Source organism: Gossypium hirsutum, chromosome D04, assembly GCF_007990345.1.
Source record: "Gossypium hirsutum isolate 1008001.06 chromosome D04, Gossypium_hirsutum_v2.1, whole genome shotgun sequence".
Classification (NCBI taxonomy): domain Eukaryota; kingdom Viridiplantae; phylum Streptophyta; class Magnoliopsida; order Malvales; family Malvaceae; genus Gossypium; species Gossypium hirsutum.
The window spans coordinates 42,918,548-42,939,932 of NC_053440.1; the positions used below are offsets into that span (position 1 = coordinate 42,918,548).

Here is a 21,385-nt window from a genome sequence, read left to right on the forward strand (position 1 = left end):
GAATTTTGCTGGATTGAGCTTGAGCTGGAACTTCCTCAATCTTAAGAACAATTTCCCCAAGACTTGAACATGTTCCTCTTCTGTTCTGGATTTTGCAATATATCGTGGACGTAAACCTTAATTTCCTTGTGCATCATGTCATGGAACAAGGCTACCATGGCTCTTCGATACTTTGCTTCTGCATTCTTTAAACCAAATGACATCACTTTATAGCAAAACGTTCCCCATAAGGTGATGAATATGGTCTTTCCCATATCTTCTAAATGCATCTTTATCTGATTGTATCCGGAGAAGCCGTCCATAAAGGAAAACAGAGAGTAGCCTGCTGTATTATCCACTAAAGTGTCAATATGAGGCAATAGAAAATTATCTTTTGGGCTGGCCTTGTTCAGGTCTCTGTAATCCACACACATTCGTACCTTCCTATCTTTTTTAGGGACTGGGACGCTATTGGCTACCCATTTGGAATACTTGACCGCCTGTAAGAACCCAGCATCAAACTACTTTTTGACTTCCTCCTTTACTTTTAGTACAATATCAGGCCTCATCTTCCGGAGTTTCTGCTGAACTGGTTTGCAATCCTCTCTTATAGGAAGACGGTGTACTACAATGTCAGTGCTTAACCCGGACATATCCCAGTATGACCATGCGAAGACATCTTTGAATTCTTGGAATAACTCAATGAGGTTTCGCCTCGTCTTTACGGTAATGTCAGTTCCAATCTTCACTTCTTTTTCCTCTTCCAAGCTCACAATTTCTATTGATTTCTTGTGAGGTAGGATTTGTTTCTCTTCCTGTTATACCATCATCAACAAGTCTGGAGATAGACCACAATCTACGTCATCTTCAAAGTCCGATAATCCCTCTAAACACATATCTCGTTCAAAAGGAAATCCTGAGTTTGTAACAGCGTCACTCATGTCATTGATATCCAGGGACCTATTGTAGGTACAAAAGAATATACAAAGAATAGATGAATTTATGAATAATTATTTGTACAGTATATTTATGAATAAATGAAAGAATGATTTGGAAGAAAATCCAAAAGAATGAAAGAATCAAAAATAATTACTCGTATAGAATGAAAGAATATTTGTTCAAAATGATTGCAAAAAAATGTACTTCATTAAAATAATGATGTTTGGACATTAGCCTATTTCACAAAGGGATTCTTATCACTTCTAGGCTAAGAGCAATAAGAGTGTTCTGAACATTACTCTGAGTACGCTCTAAATACTACAGGGATTTCTTCTGTAGTCTAATTGCTAAGCACGCTCCCAGGTTCATAAGGGCGGATATCTAACAAGGCTTCTCATTCAATTGTCTCTTCATGAATGGCACTGATATGAACGTTTCCCAACATTTTTTCAATACTTTCTTTCATTAGCGTCTTTCGCTCAAGATGAATAATTCCTCCTGACACAAAAATTTTAGATATGCGGGGGAATATTATTGGTTCTCACTTGATTTCCTCCCTACTCATGCGTACCCTTATTCTTTCTTGCATCTTCTCTAACTCCTTCCTTCTTTGTCTTGTATTTGGCTTGTACCCTAAGCCAAAACGATCATGCTTGTCCTTCAACATTAGAGCCTCAACTCTTCCTTGAAGATGTCTCCCTAGTCCTTTTCCTGGTAAGGCTCATCTTCCTACCATCAACTGTAGACTCATTCTTGTAGTCTTGGACATTTTAGGCACTGAAATCCTGCTCCCCTCAGTAATAAATATTACATTCACAAACTCCAAAGATCGGAAGGAACATTCAACTACCTCATCATTTGTCTCTAAGTACGGTGCATCACTGGTTACGGCCGCTATAATATCCTCCTCGGCACTTATTGTCACCAATCGACCCTCTGATATCAGCTTTAGCTTTTGATGTAATGATGAAGGTACGACCCCTGCCGAATGTATCCATGGTCTTCCTAACAAACAATTGTAGGAAAGCTTGATGTCCATCACAAGTAAATCTACCTCATAGATATTTGGACCTATCAATAAGGATATTTCAATTCTTCCCATAACCCTCCTTTCAGTGCCATCAAATGCTCTCATTATATTCTGGCACGACTTCATATGCGAGCTATCTACTAGCAACCTGTTAAGTGTGGATAAGGGTAGTACATTTAATGCTAATCCATTGTCAATCAGAACCCCAGGTAAGGTGTACCCTTTGCATCGGGCAGTAATGTGCAGAGCTTTAGTAGACCCCATACTTCCAGATGGTATTTCATCATCATTAAAAAAGATGAAGTTATCGGCACTTATATTGCTGACCAATCGATTTAGTTTATTGACAGATATATCATTGGCCACATATGTTTTATTCAACACTTTCATTGATTCTTCTCCCCATAGCTTCATTCATCATGTTTATCCCATTAATAGCATGATTGGGTAGCAGATTTTTCGTATTGGATGAATCATCAAATTTGACAATACCCATATTGATGAACCTTTCAACCAATTTTTTAAAGGCAGTGTAATTTTCTATAGAATGCCTCGTAATTACCGTATGATAATCGTATTGTGCGTTTGTATCATACCATTTAGGGTACGAAGGCTGTAAGGGCTTTAAATAGAAAGGGGAAATGACGTATGTATCGAAAAAACTTTGATATAGCTCCTTATACGACATTGGAATTGGCGTGAACTGGAGCTTCTCATTATTTTGTCTTGTTTCAAATTCCTGCCTTAATGAACCTTGCTGATTGGCAACCCCCGTTCCTGGTTGATTTACCATGATTGATTTTGAATAACCTTTATTGTATATACTCGTGTTGTTCACCTCGTTTTCTTTTTTCCTCAAGGCTGACCTATTGTTACTTTCTCCGGCATCTATCTTTCCACATCATATGGCATTCTCAATCATCTTGCCATTCATGACTATATCTAAAAAACTTTTTGTGGCACTTCCTAACATGTGTGTGGTGAATGGGGCTTTTAGCGTGTTGATAAAGAGTATCGTAGTTTCTTTTTCTAGGAGCGGCGGCTGAACTTGGATGGAAACCTCCCTCTATCTCTGTGCATATTGCCTAAAACTCTCACTAGGTTTCTTCTCCATGTTTTGTAAAGTAATTCTATCATGAGTCATATCTGTTACATGACTATATCGCTTCATGAATGCTTGTGCTAGGTCCCTCCACGAATTAATCCTGGTACAACTCAATTGGTTGTACCATTTGGCTGTTGCCCCCACCAGGCTGTCCTGGAAGCAGTGTATTAGTAGTTGGTCATTGTTAACGTATTCAACCATCCGTCTGCAAAACATAGTGAAGTGAGCTTCAAGGCAACTGGTCCCGTTGTACTTTTCAAATTCTGGCATTTTGAACTTGTAAGGAATAACCAAATCTAGAACCAAGCTTAGATCTTTAGCGTCAATTCCATTATGACTATCAACACTTTCAATTGCTTTGAATTTTTCCTGCAGCCATCTATATTTGTCCTCTAGCTGTTTCTGCTTTTGCTTTTTCCTTTTTTGCCACTTCATCAAAATCGGGGATAACTGGATTAGTTGGGTTATCTCCTGGGTTTGAACCTAATCCAGCCTGAAAGTTCATTGGCGTTGAAGTACCGGCTTGAGATTGTTGAGGCCTAATTGTGACGGATAGTCTCCGCGGATACATCTCAGCTTGGGCTTGTATATTTGGTAGAGTAAAACCTAGAGGATAGAACAACTTCTCATTATCCTCACCAGGGTTGGTCATGGGGCCTTTTCCTTTATCTATTCTCCCAGCCAATAATTGGGTCAACTGGGTCATCATGTTTCTTTGAGATTCTAGCATTTTGTCTGTCATGTCTTGTTAGATCTTAGCTAGCTGCTCTTGCATTTGCGTTTGTAGCTGGTATTGTATCTCCCTTTGAAGTTGTTCAAGTTTTCTAATATTTGGTCCATGTCTTTTGTCTTAGTTCGGGTACCATAACGATGTTTGGTTGGTAAGTTTTTTGTCAGTTTCCAGATAAACTGAAATGATTTTAACCAATTAGGATCTTTTGGTAGACTTTAATGCATATGATGTAATGTAATGCAAATGCATGAAGTGAATGCAAAAAGACGTCGATTTTGATTTAATTCCATTTAAAAACTTTACCAAAAAACAAAATTATTTATATAAAAAAAATTACATATATGGCTTTGCCCTAACACTCAAAGCTTTAGTTTTCCTAAGCAGTGAAGCTAACTCCTGCCCCCAGTCTAATTCCAGCTCGTACTTTACACTCAGTATATCAGCTTGTACTGCAAAAGTCTGTAAGTAATCGGCTACCTCTCAAATCTGAGCCACAGCCTCTCCCATAATGTGCTCTCTATTTCTAACTTGGTTCTGACAACAAATGAGCTGTTCTTTTTTACGCTCTCCACTGGCTTCAAGGAATTCAATTCGCATTTCACAGTTTTGTAATGTCATTTCTAATCCTTTCACTTTTCTTTTCATTTGCTCGATCTTTCCTTAGCTCGCTCTTAGCTCCATCGCAGAATTACGGTTTCGATATTGATGAAGAGTTTTCTCAAGTTCAGCCACTCTAGCTTTTAGTTCATCCTTTTCGACTTTCTAACAAACTCTTCTCTAGGGTCTCATTTCGCATTTGGGCTTCTTGGAATTTCCTTTCCCATCTATCAGCCTTGATTCTTTCCTCTTGAATTTCTTGACACCACTGTTCTGAAGTTTTCCCCAACTTGGCAGTTCTCATCAAGAAACGCAACTTCTTATAGTCTGTTTTCAAACTATCCAAATCTCCCTTAGCGTTATTCTTCTATTTTCTTAATTTATCAGTTTCTAACTTCTAAACATCTATGTCTAGTCTCAAATTCATCTTCTAACTTCTAAACATCTATGTCTAGTCTCAAATTCATCTTCTTTACTTCCATTTGTTCTATTTTCTTTTCTAACTCTAAAATTCTTCTTTCAAAATCCTGCCTTATAATTTCTAGCTCAGAGGGGACATCTCACAAATGTTTTTCTGTTGGATGATTGTTTCCTTAACTTGGCCCTGAGATATTATCATTAATCCTTCCACCCTACCACTCGGTATATTCATGGGTCGTTATTGGACCTACTACCAATCCCTTCATCCGTCGAGTCTGATTCCAGGAATTGGACATCTCTCGAATCTTCTTCTTGTAACCATCGCCTTTATATGAGAATTCGCACTAAGCTAGCCCTTGGGTTGGGGTTACGGATTGCCTTGACCTATACTGTCTCAGTACTAGCAAATGTGCATAGCCAACAACTTCCCAAATCCCAAGTAGAGGGACCCAATCAAAATTACTACATCTATATAAGATTTCATCTTGAAGCATCCAAGGAGCTCTCCATTAGATATCCTCTTCTTGAAGATTCTGAAGAATTGCCATCCATTTTTCCTCTGAGATATCACCCCGGCTCGATATAGCTACTATCTCCTTCAGAGGCGAATAATTTTCAGAGAAGACCTGATAAGAAACCTTATCAACTTTCCAAAAGTGACTGTGGAACCATGCTAAAAGGAGCTACGCACATCCGATGAATCTACCCTCACCTGCTCTCCGGCATTCGTTCAGCGATCTGAAGGTTTCTGCCAAAATTGTCAGTACTAGTGTAACCCTCTTATTAAATCGGTCAAAGAGATCGATGACTGCTTCATCAACATGTCCCATGGCTTTGGGAAATACAACTAAGCCGTAGACACTCAAGGCAAAGACATCAACTTTCTTCTTCGTATCTGGGTATGCTAGAATTAGATACTTCAAGTTCTTCCAAGGAATGCATTTGCTATCCCCCTTCTACTTGATCCCTGCTGCAACCCATTGCTCACTCATCCCGGTAATATTCATCAATTTCTTCAAAAAGGTTGGGACATTAACAGCTCTCGAGTAGGCTTTGTCTGCTTGAATCTTTGAGCAATGAAGTAAGGCCGTGTATTCCTCCACTATAGGTACCAGATCAACTCCCCCAAAAGTGAAACAACTATAAGCAAGATCCGAAACTAGGCGAAGGTGCGAAACAAGTGTTTATCCACTTTATGTCAAGCAGATAAGGCAAATCTCCATAGCTAGAGTAAAAAATCTGCTTGACCTCATTATTCCACTGATCCTAGATTTCCTTCAATTCTTGCAGACTATTCTGGGTTACACTAATACGAGTGAAGTCCCACAAATCTTATACATATCCTTCGGCCAAACTATCGCATTTTTCCCGCTGTATTGTCTTAGACCAGGTTTGGACAGCCGCATTATCCTCCACCTTATCAAGAAATCCATTTTCCATGATGAGCTCTCTATCTAGTAACCAAATATGAACCAACGCCTTTTATGATGAAATGCTATGCAGTCAAAATGTCATGCAATCAAAGCAAAACACAAGAAAGTTAGTATCATGTATAAAAAAAAGGAATTCAACACAAACAGGAAATAATAAAGCACCTATTCAGGAATCTACTAGGGTTTGGTATAGTTCTACCTAGGGCAAGTTCCTAAAATTCACTACATGAGGTTTGGCTTCTAGAGCAAAGGTACCCGAACCAGCAGATTCCTCGATCCTCACCCATTATAGGCTCATGCGGACCGAGTTCGATTCAGGGGAACACATCCCTATGGCTGCACGGAGATGAAAATCTCACAAAGACATAGATACAGATGTATTCCGAAAGCGATCCACTATCTTGCACGGAGGTGAAGACCTCACGAAGGACTAGTTTCTCACTCCCACTTAAAGGGGTAAAATTGCCTAACTTATGTAATGCAAAATGAATATACACATTAAAAAATTTGGACCAACCAAACAAACACACTATGATTAAAACCATTAAAAATAATGGATAGAATGCAAAAGGGGAAAATTTAAAACGAATTTTGATTTTTCGACAAAAAGACAAAATTAATCAATTTGTGGCTTGACTCTCAACCAGTCCCCAGTGGAGTTGCCAAGCTATCGAAACCACTTTTTATTTTACAAAAACGGGTCGATTTTTTTATTTAAAAACGAAAATGGAGTCGCCACCAATCTTTTCATTCAGGTGTGATCGGATCACCTCATAATTTAATCATTTTAATAAAAGTTTAAATTTTACTAAAACGATAATTTTTGGTCTACAAAATCCAGAAAACGGGTTCAGGAGTCGGTTACGCACGAGGAAGGATTAGCACCCTCGATACGCCCAAAATTGGTACCTAGTTCATTAATTAACGTCTTAATGTGGAAAGTTGAAAACTCGAAAGGAATTTAAAATACGATCTTTTGTTAAAATATAAAAAAATATTTAAGAAAGGGGCACATTTCATGTTAATCGAGAAAGAGAATCATGTCCCGTAAGTTAGGACACAATGTCTTAAATTCCCAATACGAGAATAAAAGCCAAAAAATTTATTTATTTGAAAGATATTTGATTCTCTAGGTTTTAGAAAAAAAAACACATTCCGTAAGTTAGAACATAGTCTTATTAATTCCCAAGATATTTTGAAAAATGATTCGTATATTTGGATTTATTAGAAAAATCAAAACCCCGTAAGTTAGGGATCGATTTTCTAAAATTCCGAGGGTATGAACTATTGTATTCATTTAAAAAAATGTATTTTTACATTTTTTGGATAAAAATATACGATGTTCGAAATACTACATGCATGAAATATTGCACTAATAAATAACAATAATGAATATAATAATAAAGGCAATTTACGAGAATATTACATGCACTATTTTAACAATAATATGAACAATCAAGGAATAACGATAATAATAGAACCAAAGCATGCAAATAAAAGGGAAAAAAACCACTAAAAAAATCCAAGTAAATAAACTAAATATATAAAAGATGTAAAAAAAGGTTTATGAAAATATTGAAAGTAATGATCTAAATTACAACATAAGTGAAATTTAAATAAATAAATTAGAGTAAAACATGTAAATAAGTGAAATAATGAAAACAATAAAATAATAATACTGATAATAATAAAAATAGTAATAATAATAATAATAATAAGTTCACGAATAAAAAAACAAAATAAAACAAAATAAAAGCAAGATTAAACATAAAAATCATGATGAAATAATAAAAATAAAAGAGTAAATAAAAAATAAATAAAACACAACACAAAACAAAACAAAATTAAAACCAAGACAGAGACAAAAAGAGGCTAAATTGTTATTGGAATAAAATTAAAGGGCTAAAAAATAAATTTTGAATACAATTGGGACTAAAATTATAGACAAATAAGTACAAAAGGACTAAATTGAAATTTAATAAAAAAATGGGGTAAAAAATCGAAAGTAAAAATAGAGGGGAGGGCACAATTGAAAAACACACATAACTCGCAGGGACCAAATGGGGAAATATCCCCGCCCTCTAAAACGTACCATTTCGTCAGGACTAAATCGAAAACAAAATAAAAAATTGAAGTATCAATTGAAAAATAAAAAAAAAAGCTAAATTAAGAAAATTTAAAAATGCGAAAGGGTCTAACGCACAAATAGGCCCTTCCACAAAAACACGCGGATCTTGAGGTTGGAGCGGGTCAGGTCGTGGGTTGAAGGGTGAAACGACGCCGTTTTGGGTGTCAGAAGCCAAGCCCAAAACGACGTCGTTTTGGGGTGTTTATATAAGTTAAAAAAAAACTTAAAAAAACATTTGTAACCTTATTTAAAAAAAACTTTCTCTTCTCTCTCAGCCTTCAGAATCCAGCCAACCCCAGTCACCGGACCACGGCGGCGGCCGCCGGTCGCCGGTGACGGCGCCGCCATCCGCTGTGGCTAGAAAATTGAAAAGTCACCATTTTTGGTTTTTTTTTCAGTTCCTTTACCCGTGGAACGCCGATTTTCATCGGAATCGGCACCTCCCTCGCAAAAAGGTATGATTTTTATCATTTTATCTTCTATTTTCTTTATTATTTTTGAATGAAATAAAATCGAAAAAAGGGAAAAAATAAAAATAAAAAAAACTAGCTTTGAAAATGGTCTGTATCTCTATTTTTTTATTCATTCGTGAGTAAAAATATATAAAATCGGGACTCTTTTTATAACCCAAAAATACCACCTATTTATCTATTTTTACTATTTTTTACACTTTTTTTTTTGCTTTTGGACTCTCCTAGTCCGCTTTGCAAGTACAAACGTGGTGGCACACGCAGAGAAGGCGGCGCGCAGGGGCTGCCATTGGGGCGTGTGGCGGCTGAGCTTAGGCTAGGGTTTTCTGTTTTTCCTTTTGTTTTGGGCTAGGGATTGCAATGGGTTATTGGGTTTGAATTGGGTATTGTGCTAATGGGTTTGTTGGCTTGTTTATTGGTTTTGGGCCACTGTAATTCTGGACTGGACATTTAATTTTATTTTGGTTTTTATTTGGTTTTTTTTTTGTCTTTGGTGTTTATTGATTTAATCGGGCCCGAGTAAATTGGGCCATTTACAATCCGAATTGTGTATGAAGAGATAATTAATTTTTAGTGAAGAAGGGTTGAAACTGTCAGATAGTAGAATAAGGATTATTTTAAAGAATAAATTGTAATTATTGACTAAACCATAAATTCTGAAAATTTTATGGTAAGAAGATATGTGAGTATAGTTTCATAGGAATTTAGCAGATCTTAATTCGGAGTTTCGTAGCTCAAGATATAAATAATTTAGTGACTATAACTCAAGGGGACAGCTTTGAATGAATATATAAATAAATGGTGGAATTATAGATAATGTTACATATAAGCATATTATACATTAAGGATGTGACATGGAGAGGAGGAGGAGGAAAATATATGATTATTCAACTAGCATGAGTTTTCATTAAAAATGACCAATTTGCATGTTTTATGTTTAGGGACTAAATTGAATAAAAGTAATATTTTAAGGGTAAATTGGTAAAAATGTCAAAAAGTGACCAAATTGCATGAAATGAATTGTTTTATTATTTAAATTAATAAATTGAATGAAATATTAATTTAGATCAAGATTGGGTGGAAATTCGAGAAAAATAGAAAATTACCAAAATGTCCCTGAATTTTGGTATTTCTGCAATTTAGCCTGGTAAGTTCTTGTAACTTGAATTATATTCTTAAATGCTTGAAATGTATGTTATTGAAATGAATATGATTTGAATTTTCATTGTATGAAAATTGATGAAACATTGATATATTTGATAAAAAGGGGAATAATGCATTGAATGGATGTATGAATGTTTATCACACTATCCATTAATTCTATCGGTAATTTTGGATGTTTTGATTCTGGTTATAATGGCATGTATAAGTTAAATTGGCCAACGTTAGCTCATTAATGTTTTGATTTTGACTGGTTATAAATATGAATGCTTGATGAAATGAAATGTTTGTAAATTAATTTGTAAACTCCGGTAATACTCTATAACCTTATTCTGGAGATGGATATGGGTTAGGGGTGTTACACAAATTGATCAAATTTGTAAATGTGAAAGGTTAAATTTATTGAATTATTTAGAATTAGGATCAAATTGATAGAATAAGTAAGTATTGAGGATTAAATGTGTTATTATAACAGTTAGAAAAAAAAGGCTTTCTATTGTGACCAAAATAGGAACGAATTCAATCTTTAGTGCTTAAATTGAAAAATTTTAAAGTTGAGTGACCAAAATAGGAAGGTGAGCATAGTTGGTTCCATTAGGGGACATGTGTTCAACTCTCTATAAATACACAGTTAGGTTTGTGAGGTATGATGTAATCTTCGTGAAACCTATTACACAAGGTATAACAGTTAATTAATCAAATAGCTACAATCACTTTCCTTTAGATTTCTTAGAACCAAAGGAAGTCCAAGGAATCTGACTGGTTGTGTGCCCAACTTGACTCATGTATGATCCACAATTCTTTGTAACTAAGCATGACTAACTCCATAACTAAAAATTTCAATCTTGGACGAGTTCCTCATTTGAAGACTAGAGAGAGACTATAAAAGAAAATCCAACACATTTACAATTACAGGTATTATCTCTACCGACCCTTTGACAAAAACAAGTCGATCATCCGCAAAATAGAGATGTGTAAGCTGCAATTTCCGATATTTTGGATGATATTAAAAAATCTTGTACATACCAGCTTTGTTGAGCAACTGAGAGAGAACATTCATCATTGGGATGAAAAGATATGGTGACGAGGGATTAGCCTGTCTAACCTCTTTTGCACTTGAAAAATATCCAACCAATCCTCCATTTATAGCTAGTGAGTATTTGGGTGGAGTGATACATACATTGATCCAGTTGCTGCTTCTTCTTCGTCTTCTATTTTTTTTTTGTAAGGCACACCTCGGAGATAAATGCTTTCTCCCATCTCCATAACTCTATTTTACACCGTTCAAAAAGCAAACTATATTTTTAGACTAAAATGGGAAGTGTTAGTAAAATAAAATTAAGTGATTAAAGTTATAAAAGTGCAATTCTGAATATTAATTGCTGAAAGTCTAATTCGACTTTACTAACGCTTTCAGTTTAGATTCTAAATGAGCAAGGCATTCTCATATATTGCATTGGATGGATTGTTTGTGATATCTCAAGTCACGGGCCTCATGCTGCAATAATAGTAGGTTGACGCCTAGGACGAAGCCAAAGTTACCGACCAACAAACTAGTGCTACTTCAACCCTTGGATTAATCCATACATTCTGTCTCTTACTATTTCACCTCCTTATCTGCTTTATTTTTTAACTTGCAAAGCCATCCATTATCCTCCACCAGTAATCTTCAAACCCAATCCACCATTAGAAAATATCTAACTTTCCCATATTAATTTATAAACAATCAAGTACCCAAAAGCTGACACTTGACTCATAAGAAGATCAAGTTTAATATTCTTTTAATCAAAAGTCTAAATAACTCACGGGCGTTGAAATCACGCAGACACGTGCAACTGAATGTTGTTTCCTTGTAAAGGGGGCGACGAAACTGAGATGTGGGAATGGGAACACTGATAAAAAGCATCTTCTTCTTCTTTTTTAATTTATTTATTTTACAAACACCGAAAAAGAAAAATAACCGTTAGAAATACATGTGTTTCCTTCGTGGGTAGCCACCTGTCTTCTTAACTGCTCATTGGATTCCCTCACTCTTTCCTCCTGCACACCATTCATTCCTTGTTGGTATGTTTTAAGCCAAAGAAATATACTCTTCCTCGTTATCCCTCCCTCAGATCTCCTCAATTTTACCATCAACAAATTTCCCCACCCAAACAAGGCATTATCATCTTCAGTCTTTTTCTTATATTGGGGGCATTCGAGAATAATCAGAAACTGCAAAGGGAAGCCACAATGTTGTCATTTTCTTACTCATTACCTCTCTTCCTCTGTTTTATCTCAAGCTTTAACGGAATCTTTGCTGCCACAGAGTTCGATTTCGGTACGTTAAACCTCAGCAGCTTGAAGCTCCTTGGTGACGCTCACTTAAACAATGGGAGCGTCAGACTCACTCGCGACCTCCAAGTACCCGCTTCCGTCGCCGGCAGAGCCTTGTACTCGAAACCCGTCAGATTCCGGGAACCCCAGACTCATTCTCCTTGTAGCTTCTCCACCTTCTTCTCCTTCTACATTACCAACCTTAACCCGTCTTCTATCGGCGGTGGTTTAGCCTTTGTCATTTCCCCGGATGGTGATTTCATTGGCGCCGGCGGCGGCTCTTTGGGACTCTTAGATGATAAGGGTCGGGGCTCGGGGTTCGTTGCTGTTGAATTCGACACTCTTATGGACGTAGAATTCGATGATTTTAATGGGAACCATGTTGGTTTGGATCTCAACACCATGGTTTCTTCTCAAGTTGGTGACTTGGGGGCTTTAGATATTGATCTAAAAAGTGGGGATCTCGTTAATTCATGGGTCGAATACGATGCTTCATCTGGGATTTTCAATATCTCCGTTTCTTACTCAACCTTGAAGCCTAAAGAGCCCATGTTATCATTCCCTCTAGATCTCGATCATTATGTTAATGATTTCATGTACGTAGGATTTTCAGGCTCAACACAAGGAAGCACCGAGGTCCATAGCATTGAATGGTGGAGTTTTAGCTCTTCTTTCAACTCAACTTCTCCGCCGCCTCCAACGGCTACTTTAATGAACCCAACGGCTAATATTGTTAAATCAAAGCCACCTTCATTGGCTCCTTCAGATTCTCATTTGAGTAAGTCTTCGTCTTCTTCTTCTTGTCATAACCAGCTTTGTAAGCAAGGTCCAGGGGCTGTTGCAGGGGTGGTAACGGCTGGGGCTTTCGTTTTAGCCTTATTTGCTGGGGCTCTCATATGGGTTTACTCTAAAAAGTTGAAGCATGTGAAGAAATCCGAGTCTTTTCCATCGGAGATTATCAAAATGCCAAAAGAGTTCAGATACAAAGAGCTGAAAGCAGCTACGAGATGCTTCGATGCTAATAGAATTATCGGTCACGGTGCGTTTGGGACTGTCTATAAAGGCATTTTACCGGATAATGGCAACATTGTGGCTGTCAAGAGATGTAGTCATACTAGTCAAGGCAAGAATGAGTTTTTATCTGAATTGTCAATAATTGGGACCCTTAGGCATCGCAATCTTGTAAGATTGCAAGGATGGTGCCATGAGAAAGGTGAAATTTTATTAGTTTATGATTTAATGCCTAATGGGAGTCTGGATAAAGCATTATTTGAAGCCAGAACGCCATTACCATGGGCTCATAGGCAGAAAATTTTGTTAGGAGTTGCCTCTGCTTTGGCCTATTTGCATCAAGAGTGTGATCACCAGGTTATTCATAGAGACGTTAAGACCAGCAACATAATGCTGGATGAAGGGTTCAACGCAAAGCTAGGCGATTTTGGTTTAGCAAGGCAAATTGAGCATGATAAATCGCCTGATGCCACGGTAGCTGCCGGCACAATGGGATATTTGGCTCCCGAATATCTTCAAACTGGGAGAGCAACCGAGAAAACGGATGTGTTTAGCTTTGGAGCTGTGGTTCTAGAGGTGGCTAGTGGAAGAAGACCAATCGAGAGAAATGCCAATGCAGCGGCAAAAGTTGGAGCGAATGGGAATTTGGTGGAATGGGTTTGGAGTTTGCGTAGAGAAGGGAGATTGTTAGCTGCAGCTGATGCCAGGCTGGAAGGTAATTTCAATGAGGGTGAGATGAGGAGGGTCCTCCTGGTGGGGTTAGCATGTTCACACCCTGACCCACTGGCTAGACCCACAATGAGAGGCGTGGTCCAAATGCTGGTGGGGGAAGCCCAGGTCCCAATTGTTCCAAAAGCTAAACCCTCAATGAGTTTCAGCACTTCTCATCTATTGTTGAGCTTGCAGGACACTGTATCTGACTGCAACGATATGATAAACTTCTTCAGTTCCTCGTCAGAAAATAGCCACATTGGTCCGGACCTTGTCTAATAAATAATAAAAGGGCTGAGTTCCCCAATAACATGTAAAAGCACAAGTTTTAGGGAATTGGGGACAAAGAAAAATGGTGGGGGGAGTGATTGAAGGTTGCCTAGTTGATTCCACAAGCAATCCCCATTGTCAAAGGGCAGACATGGGGGTTTGAGTAGACACTTGGTAAAGTACAGTGAAAAATGTTTCATATTTATTATTTTATTTTATTTTTAATTAAGAAACTTTATTGAGTGGCGGTTGGTCATGGATCAAAGCAATGAAGGAAAGAATCATCATTTTTTATAAAATTGTTTAATTGGGTAATAAGGAAAATGAGAAAGCAATTACATGGAGTGGGTTGTTTGGGAGAAAAGTATGTACTAAACTTGATTCTAAACTTATTTCTGATTACTTCCTTTTTAAACACTTTTATTCAGAAGCACGTCTCTTTTTGTATCTCTTTTAAAAGGAGGAAAAAGTCAAAGGTGCCCACAACCAGTTGCTGGATTAAGCATTTCTTAATACTAACTACTACTATTGTCTTGGTTCAAGTCCCTCTCTGACCCCCCCCCCCAATTCTGGTGCTCAAAACTCAGTTTTTAGAGGCAACTTTACCTCAATTTTACAAAAAAAAAAATCATTTTTACCCTACATTTATTTTATTTTTTTAACTCTTAAACTTATGTTTTTTTTTTGAAATCACCCTAAAATGGATAAAAGAAATTAAACGTTTTCTATTTTGCTGACGTGACATACACATAGATTATTATGTGGATGACACATCAGCATTTAATTAATTTTTTAAAATTTAAAAAATTTATTTAAAAAAATATAATTTTTCTAAATTTTTTTAAAAAAAATCAATGGCATATGCCACATTAGCATAATGCACAAACATCAACTTTTCCATAATTTTTGGGTTGCTTTGGCAAAAAAATACAAGCTATGAGAGTTAAAAAAAAGATGGAAAAAATTGAAAACTAAAATAATGATGAGATATTTTGATGTAAAAGTAATAATTTATAAATGACTAGAATAATTGAAACAGTATGATGAACTTAATTAAATAATAATAATTATAATTATAATATAATATTGTAAACATCTTTTTATTTGTAACGGGTACTCTGCCATGATACATAGGTTCTACTATAACCTAAAAACAATAAAAGTAAAAGTAACCCTCCAAGTCCCATAAAACTCACTGGATTTTACCCAATCCACTGGGCCGTGTTACTATCTGGGTTCAAAGTCCAATTATCAGTTGGATCCATTCAACTGCCAAATGGATATCCGAATTCGTTTGATTACCAGAAACCGGTTTTTGTTTTTGTTATTTTGGTTCCCAACTTGTGTTAGTGAGGAGCTCCAACCTTGAGTTCGCACTTGTGTCACGGGCCGCAGTTCAAAGCCCGTGACCAGCGCACCAAATGCATCCAATGGAGGTCTGTTGCTCAGATGGGGATCATTTGGCCTACGAGAACTGGCCCGATTCAAAGAGCTGTTGGACAGGCCTGTCACATTGAAGCCTGATGGGCCCGATAATGAAGATAGGACTATGTAGTCTTGGAAGTTCTAATTGTACACAGCTTCTAATTCTGTAAACTTAGAGTCCTAATTGAATACAGCTTTTAATTGTAGCCATCGATTTTGGGGGAGCTCAACTATAAATAGAGAGCCTCCCCTCATTTGTACTAACTCCTGAATTTTACTCAAACTTTTCTCTCAAGCGTTCTTGCTTTTGTTCATCTTTCAAAGATCGTTCTTAATTCGTTCTTCCACTGTTCTTCGTGGAAACTTTAAGGGAATTCTGTTGAATCCTTTATTGTTGCGAGTTGAGCTGACTTAGGCGTTTTTACGGTTGAATCCTTTATCGGTGGAAGTTAGGCTGACTTAGGCGTTTTTAAGCCAAAAAACTGCCTAAGGCCGCACGGATGTGTGGGAAAACTCCAAGTCCGTGACACTTGGACTTGGCAGTCATGTCAGACGAGTTCGAGTTCGCCGATAAGGTCCCTCCCTCCTTTGATCGCTTGGTTTTGCTCCCCTTAATTTCAATGGCTTTTCACTGAGATGAGATCCGTGCTAAATCAGTTCAAATTTAGAGATCTGGTTTTGTTTCCTTTGCTTATTACTTGTTACAGTTCCGATCTAGTGCAGTGGTGCTTTTTCAAATTAATTCCCATTTTTTTAGACTTTTTCTTGCTCTTTCTCATGCTTAATTAAGATATTGTTACTTGTTTATTTTTGCATGCAAACTTATCAAACTATCCTGTTTTTTTTTCTTCTTCTTCTCGATATTTTGATTGAAATAAAGCTGCAACATCGTGGAAACTATTAACACTATCTTTATGTGGGATTTGATCAGTCAATTTGGGTTGGGTTCTTTTTGTTCATCCATACCTCTCCACAATTCTGACTGAAAAAACATAAAAGAACAGTGAAAGATGAAAGCTTTAGTTGACTGCCTGAAAATTCTTCATTCAGTTTGCGATACATCCGATAATTTCGTCAACAATCTACTTAAAACACAGACATAGGTATTTGAATTATCAGTATCCATGGATAAATTTCTGGGGTCTCAATGTAAGTGTGATCTCTTAAAATCTTGATGATAGATGTATATGTTTTGCAGAAATGTTTGTATGCACGTATACTTCATAGAATCTTTCATGTAGCAAGGATCTTTTGTAGTAGGGCTAAGTTTTCCTGTTTGCTCTCTATGGTATTTTGAAAAGATTAACAGGCTGAAGACAAGTATTGAGCAGCTAGTTGTCTTTATGTGCAAAATTACATGCGTGATGACTTTAGTTTCTGCTAATGCAATAGGGAAACAAGATTATTTATCAAACTGAGGCCAAAGGATTCAATCCTGGCTTGATAGTGCTGCTGGTTGTTGGGGGGCTACTGCTAACATTCCTTGTTGGGAACTATGTACTTTACTCGTATGCACAGAAGACTCTTCCACCTAGAAAAAAGAAGCCAACATCAAAGAAGAAGATGAAGAAAGAGAGGCTGAAGCAAGGAGTTTCTGCACCAGGAGAATAACAATTTTCTTCCTGTTTAGTTTCCAGAGAGTTGTCTTGGTTGAGCAAACATCTTAATCTCATATTTGGTAGACTAGGAGGTAAAATACTGATTTTCTGTTTCATTAATTGCAGTTTATCTGTCTCATATCTATTGCCCTCTACTCTTTATTTCCTTTTCATTTTCCATATGAACTATTCGTAGGAACAAATCACCCCAAACAATGTCTACTTGTGTGTTCTTATACCTATACATGTTCGAACTAAGATTTAATCCTTTTATATATATATATATATATATATAAGAAAAACCTGAAAACAATATATTAAGTATACTCGCATTAGATGATTAACATGGATTCTATAAGTTAAATTCAACCCTATGAATCCAACATGAGTTTATTCAAGAACTAGGAGATATGAAAAAGAGACAGAAAAAAAGTATTAACTGTGAATTGTGAAAGCACCAATTTCTTTTAAGAAAAAGAAATAGAAAAGAAGTGTAATATTTACTATATTATACACATAAAATACTTAAAAACCATATGTCCATCAATATGTTATTGTGCTTGACCACAACAAGCAATCAAACTTCAGTGGGTAGAGTTTGAACAACATAGATAACCTTCAACACAATTTTATCGCATGACATCACGCTGACAAAAACATGGACAAGGCGGCAACAAGCTATTCGAATTCAGGACATGACCAGCATGAACTCAGTCACCACGGCCCATGGTCTGCTCGCCAGGAGGGATCATGACCAGCACAGGCTGAGCATTGAACCCTGGGTGAGGCAACCTTCGACGAAGCTCACGGCCTTCCTGGCAAAGAGCACATGCATGGCAGAAAACATGTGTTGCAAAGTCACAGGCGGACTCGCACTGTTCACGTTGCACTTCATCTTCCAAACAGCATCCACCTGACCTGTTAAGTGCCTCACAGGTACCCTGTTTTTTGCAAAGAAAACCACAACAAATAAATCTTTGCGATTGAAAGCTCTTCCATAGTTGATTCTATGCATAACAAAAACACAAATTAACTCTAGAGATCAACAAACTCAGTAGTCCATTGTAGGTCAACAATGCGTATGAAAATGAGGATAAACTAGAACATTGGACTTCCCCAGCAAAAACATCACAGAATGTCAGAAATTTCTGAAAACCAAATCAAACAAGGATAAACGAAAAACCGAAACCCAAAGTAACCCATACTATATGCTTAATGAGCTGGTTAAAAAATGGTCTCAATAAGATTCACTTGCCTCCAGATTAAACTTGCGCCGAATTGCAGTTCGGGTAGGGTATGAAAACCATGGAGCAAGACAATTCCAGCCAAAAAAGGAATTTCCAATCAGGTAAAGACCAGAATAAGGCAAGCAATGATTTGCAAAGGTCCCAGGTGCAGATCCAAGTCTTTCAACATTGCTTCCGTACAGCACACAAGGGGCCACGCTTCCTAGTAGACCTGACCAAAATATCATAATTCCAAATCAAGAACATTTTATTCTACATTCTTTTAGAAACAAATGACCATGAAAATGTGCTAACTTCCAAGCTTCGTACATGTTATTCGAATTACATGAAGTTTTTTGTGTGATACAAATATTATGGTGTTTGAAGAATGATATGATCATATTTATGTACCTAAAAAGATATATATGTCAGACTTGAATATTAAAAAACAGTAGTCAGATTAACAAATCTTATGAGATTGTATAAAAAGATAACATTAACCAGAAATTAATTGATCATGGATTTAAAAACAATGAACAACATTACAATTCCTACCCATCCTTTTAATCGTTGCAACCCAATTCATGCATAATCATAAATGGCCGTTTGATTTTCCTTTCCTTTTCTTCTTTTTCCCCTCTAATTCCAAAGGTGGATTTATTCAGAAAAAAGAAAAGACAATGAAAGCAGAATTAAAGCTTTAAGTTCAGCCTAGCAATTATGATTTGGCTTCTAAATGCAGGAAAATTCCAAATTGAACAGATCGAATTAGGAATTTCTCAAATAAAACTATATAAAAACTTACAAACTTCAACGTCACTGCTGCAAAACTCATCGTTACGGCCAAGACAAGCGAGGAGGGAGGAATCCCACTGAGACCGGCCCATAGGTTCTCCGACGACACTCCCGTGGACCAAGGGCAGACCATTGGCGGTCCACCCGAACCCAGCTCCGGTCCTAGCTGCCGGCGAAGCTGCCACGTCGGTGGAGTTGTTAACATTTAGATTCTTCTTCTCATCTTCTTCAACACTAACTTGTTTGCTCAAAAGAGGGCTGGATTCCTCTAGATTGTTGTTGTTGGCCATTTCTTTTTGATTCCAAGAGATGGATCTAAAACTTGTCAGGGAAAACGTAAGAAAAAAAGGTTTTGGTCTTGGGTGTAAGAACCAATGCGCGTGAAGTTAGTTGTAGTCCCTGGATTATGTAAAAATTCCAGATTTAGTCATTCATTTTTAATTGGTCTCTATTTTTATAATATCCAAACTAATAGCCAATTAAAGTAATTATTTAAATTTAGTATTAGTTTTACATGGTCCTTAATTTTATGATCCAATATTAGTAATAATAATTTGCATACACTATAATTATCATTAATTTTAACCTACTAAGTGTAATGACCCAATTCACATCCCCTTCCACCTCTCCTAATCAAATAAAACTAGTATAATATAAAGTCGGAAGAATCAAATTAAAACCAAAACATTAAATGGTATAGGGACTAAAACCAAAATTAGACCATTAGTTCCTTTTTTTTCATTAATTTCATTGTAGTTTTTTTTATCATATCTGTATTTTTTATACAATACCTAGTACTACTCATAGCCCCTCTCTAACTTTTACGATGCCAATCGAACTAAGGGTGGGCGGTGCGTTTATCTGTGGTTAGTGTAAAAACAGCAGCGATGGTAAGATTGGATAATGTATCATATTGTAGTGTGAGACAAAAAATAAATTAATCACACCACACTGCACCATACCACCCGTCCAAACCCACACTAAGACTATTAATTTATTTTTACTTTGATATCTTTAGTTTATCCGTAAGTAATTATAACGTCCAAAGGCAAAATATGGGCCAATGATGGGCCCAGCAAGTCTCCACCTCCTCACCTAATTACACGATATAACTTATTTGTCGGTAAACCTGTTTAAAGATTGGTCCATATATTATTGATCCAACTTTCAATAAATTTCTTTTCTAGAATTGCAATATAACGAATACAATAATTTATTTGATTTTAAATTTTTTATCTCATACATTAAATTTGAATTTTTTAAATCTACTAATTTTGAATTCTTCATGGAGTTTTCACAAGTATTTGGAGTTGACAAATTTGAACAAACTCCATCGAAACTTAATCGACTAATTGTGGATGATTTTAGCAATGTTATTACACACAGAATAATTGTAGTTTTATTGGGTTGAACTCGAATTATGAAACAGACACAAATGAAAATAAATAAATAAAAATTGACATAAATATTTACGTAGAAAAACCCCTCCAAAAAGGATAAAAAAATCACGGGCAAATAAAACTTCACTAAAATGGAAAAAAAACTGAAAAGGGGAGTAGAAGATGGAGAAACAAATAAACCCAAACAAGAAATACAAAGTTTTCTTGAAATTCCCACAAACACTCTTAATTTTGTTGCTGTTATTCTTAACTATCTAGGGTTGCTAAGAGGCCTATTTATAGGCTGAATTTCGTGTACAAATATGACTAAAACATCCTTAGAATAATCAGAGTTTAATTGAGAAAAGATGACAAAGTTTAATTGGGAGAAGAAACCCAGTTGAATAGGGAACACATCGCCTTGTCGTGTCATGGCATGCTGCTTCGTCAGGATGTCTTTCATCGCGTCATCGAGACATGGCGAATTTTCTCGCCATGACGTTGATTTTGAGTCGTTGACTCTTCCTTGTCCTAACGTCAACCCTATTTCATCCGAAATGCGAGGCACAGTCCACAAACTTTACATTGACTCGTATTTCTAAAACACATTCTTTGCTGAGCCCCGCCAGGGGCCTAATTCATTCTCTATCAAATGTTTA

General features: G+C 36.5%; 3 protein-coding genes across 3 annotated transcripts; 2 read left to right on the forward strand and 1 right to left on the reverse strand.

Annotated features, from left to right (window-relative positions):
- The first annotated feature begins 11,895 nt into the window (after window positions 1-11,895).
- Window positions 11,896-14,602, forward strand: LOC107899663 (L-type lectin-domain containing receptor kinase VIII.1). Its single transcript, XM_016825431.2, has one exon. The coding sequence runs from the start codon at window positions 12,228-12,230 to the stop codon at window positions 14,310-14,312; it is 2,085 nt and encodes a 694-aa protein (XP_016680920.2). The 5' UTR covers window positions 11,896-12,227; the 3' UTR covers window positions 14,313-14,602.
- A 1,255-nt stretch (window positions 14,603-15,857) lies between these two features.
- On the forward strand, window positions 15,858-17,469 carry LOC107899665 (DNA-binding protein S1FA). The gene is made up of 2 exons (XM_016825433.2): window positions 15,858-16,303; window positions 17,121-17,469. The coding sequence occupies exons 1-2, from the start codon at window positions 16,274-16,276 to the stop codon at window positions 17,337-17,339; spliced, it is 249 nt and encodes an 82-aa protein (XP_016680922.1). The 5' UTR covers window positions 15,858-16,273; the 3' UTR covers window positions 17,340-17,469.
- Window positions 17,470-17,807: 338 nt separating this feature from the next.
- On the reverse strand, window positions 17,808-19,772 carry LOC107899664 (cell number regulator 8). The gene is made up of 3 exons (XM_016825432.2): window positions 19,358-19,772; window positions 18,582-18,784; window positions 17,808-18,267 (listed from the first exon to the last, which is right to left on the reverse strand). Exons 1-3 carry the CDS (start codon window positions 19,635-19,637, stop codon window positions 18,037-18,039), a joined length of 714 nt encoding a protein of 237 aa, XP_016680921.1. The 5' UTR covers window positions 19,638-19,772; the 3' UTR covers window positions 17,808-18,036.
- Between the last annotated feature and the right edge of the window lie 1,613 nt (window positions 19,773-21,385).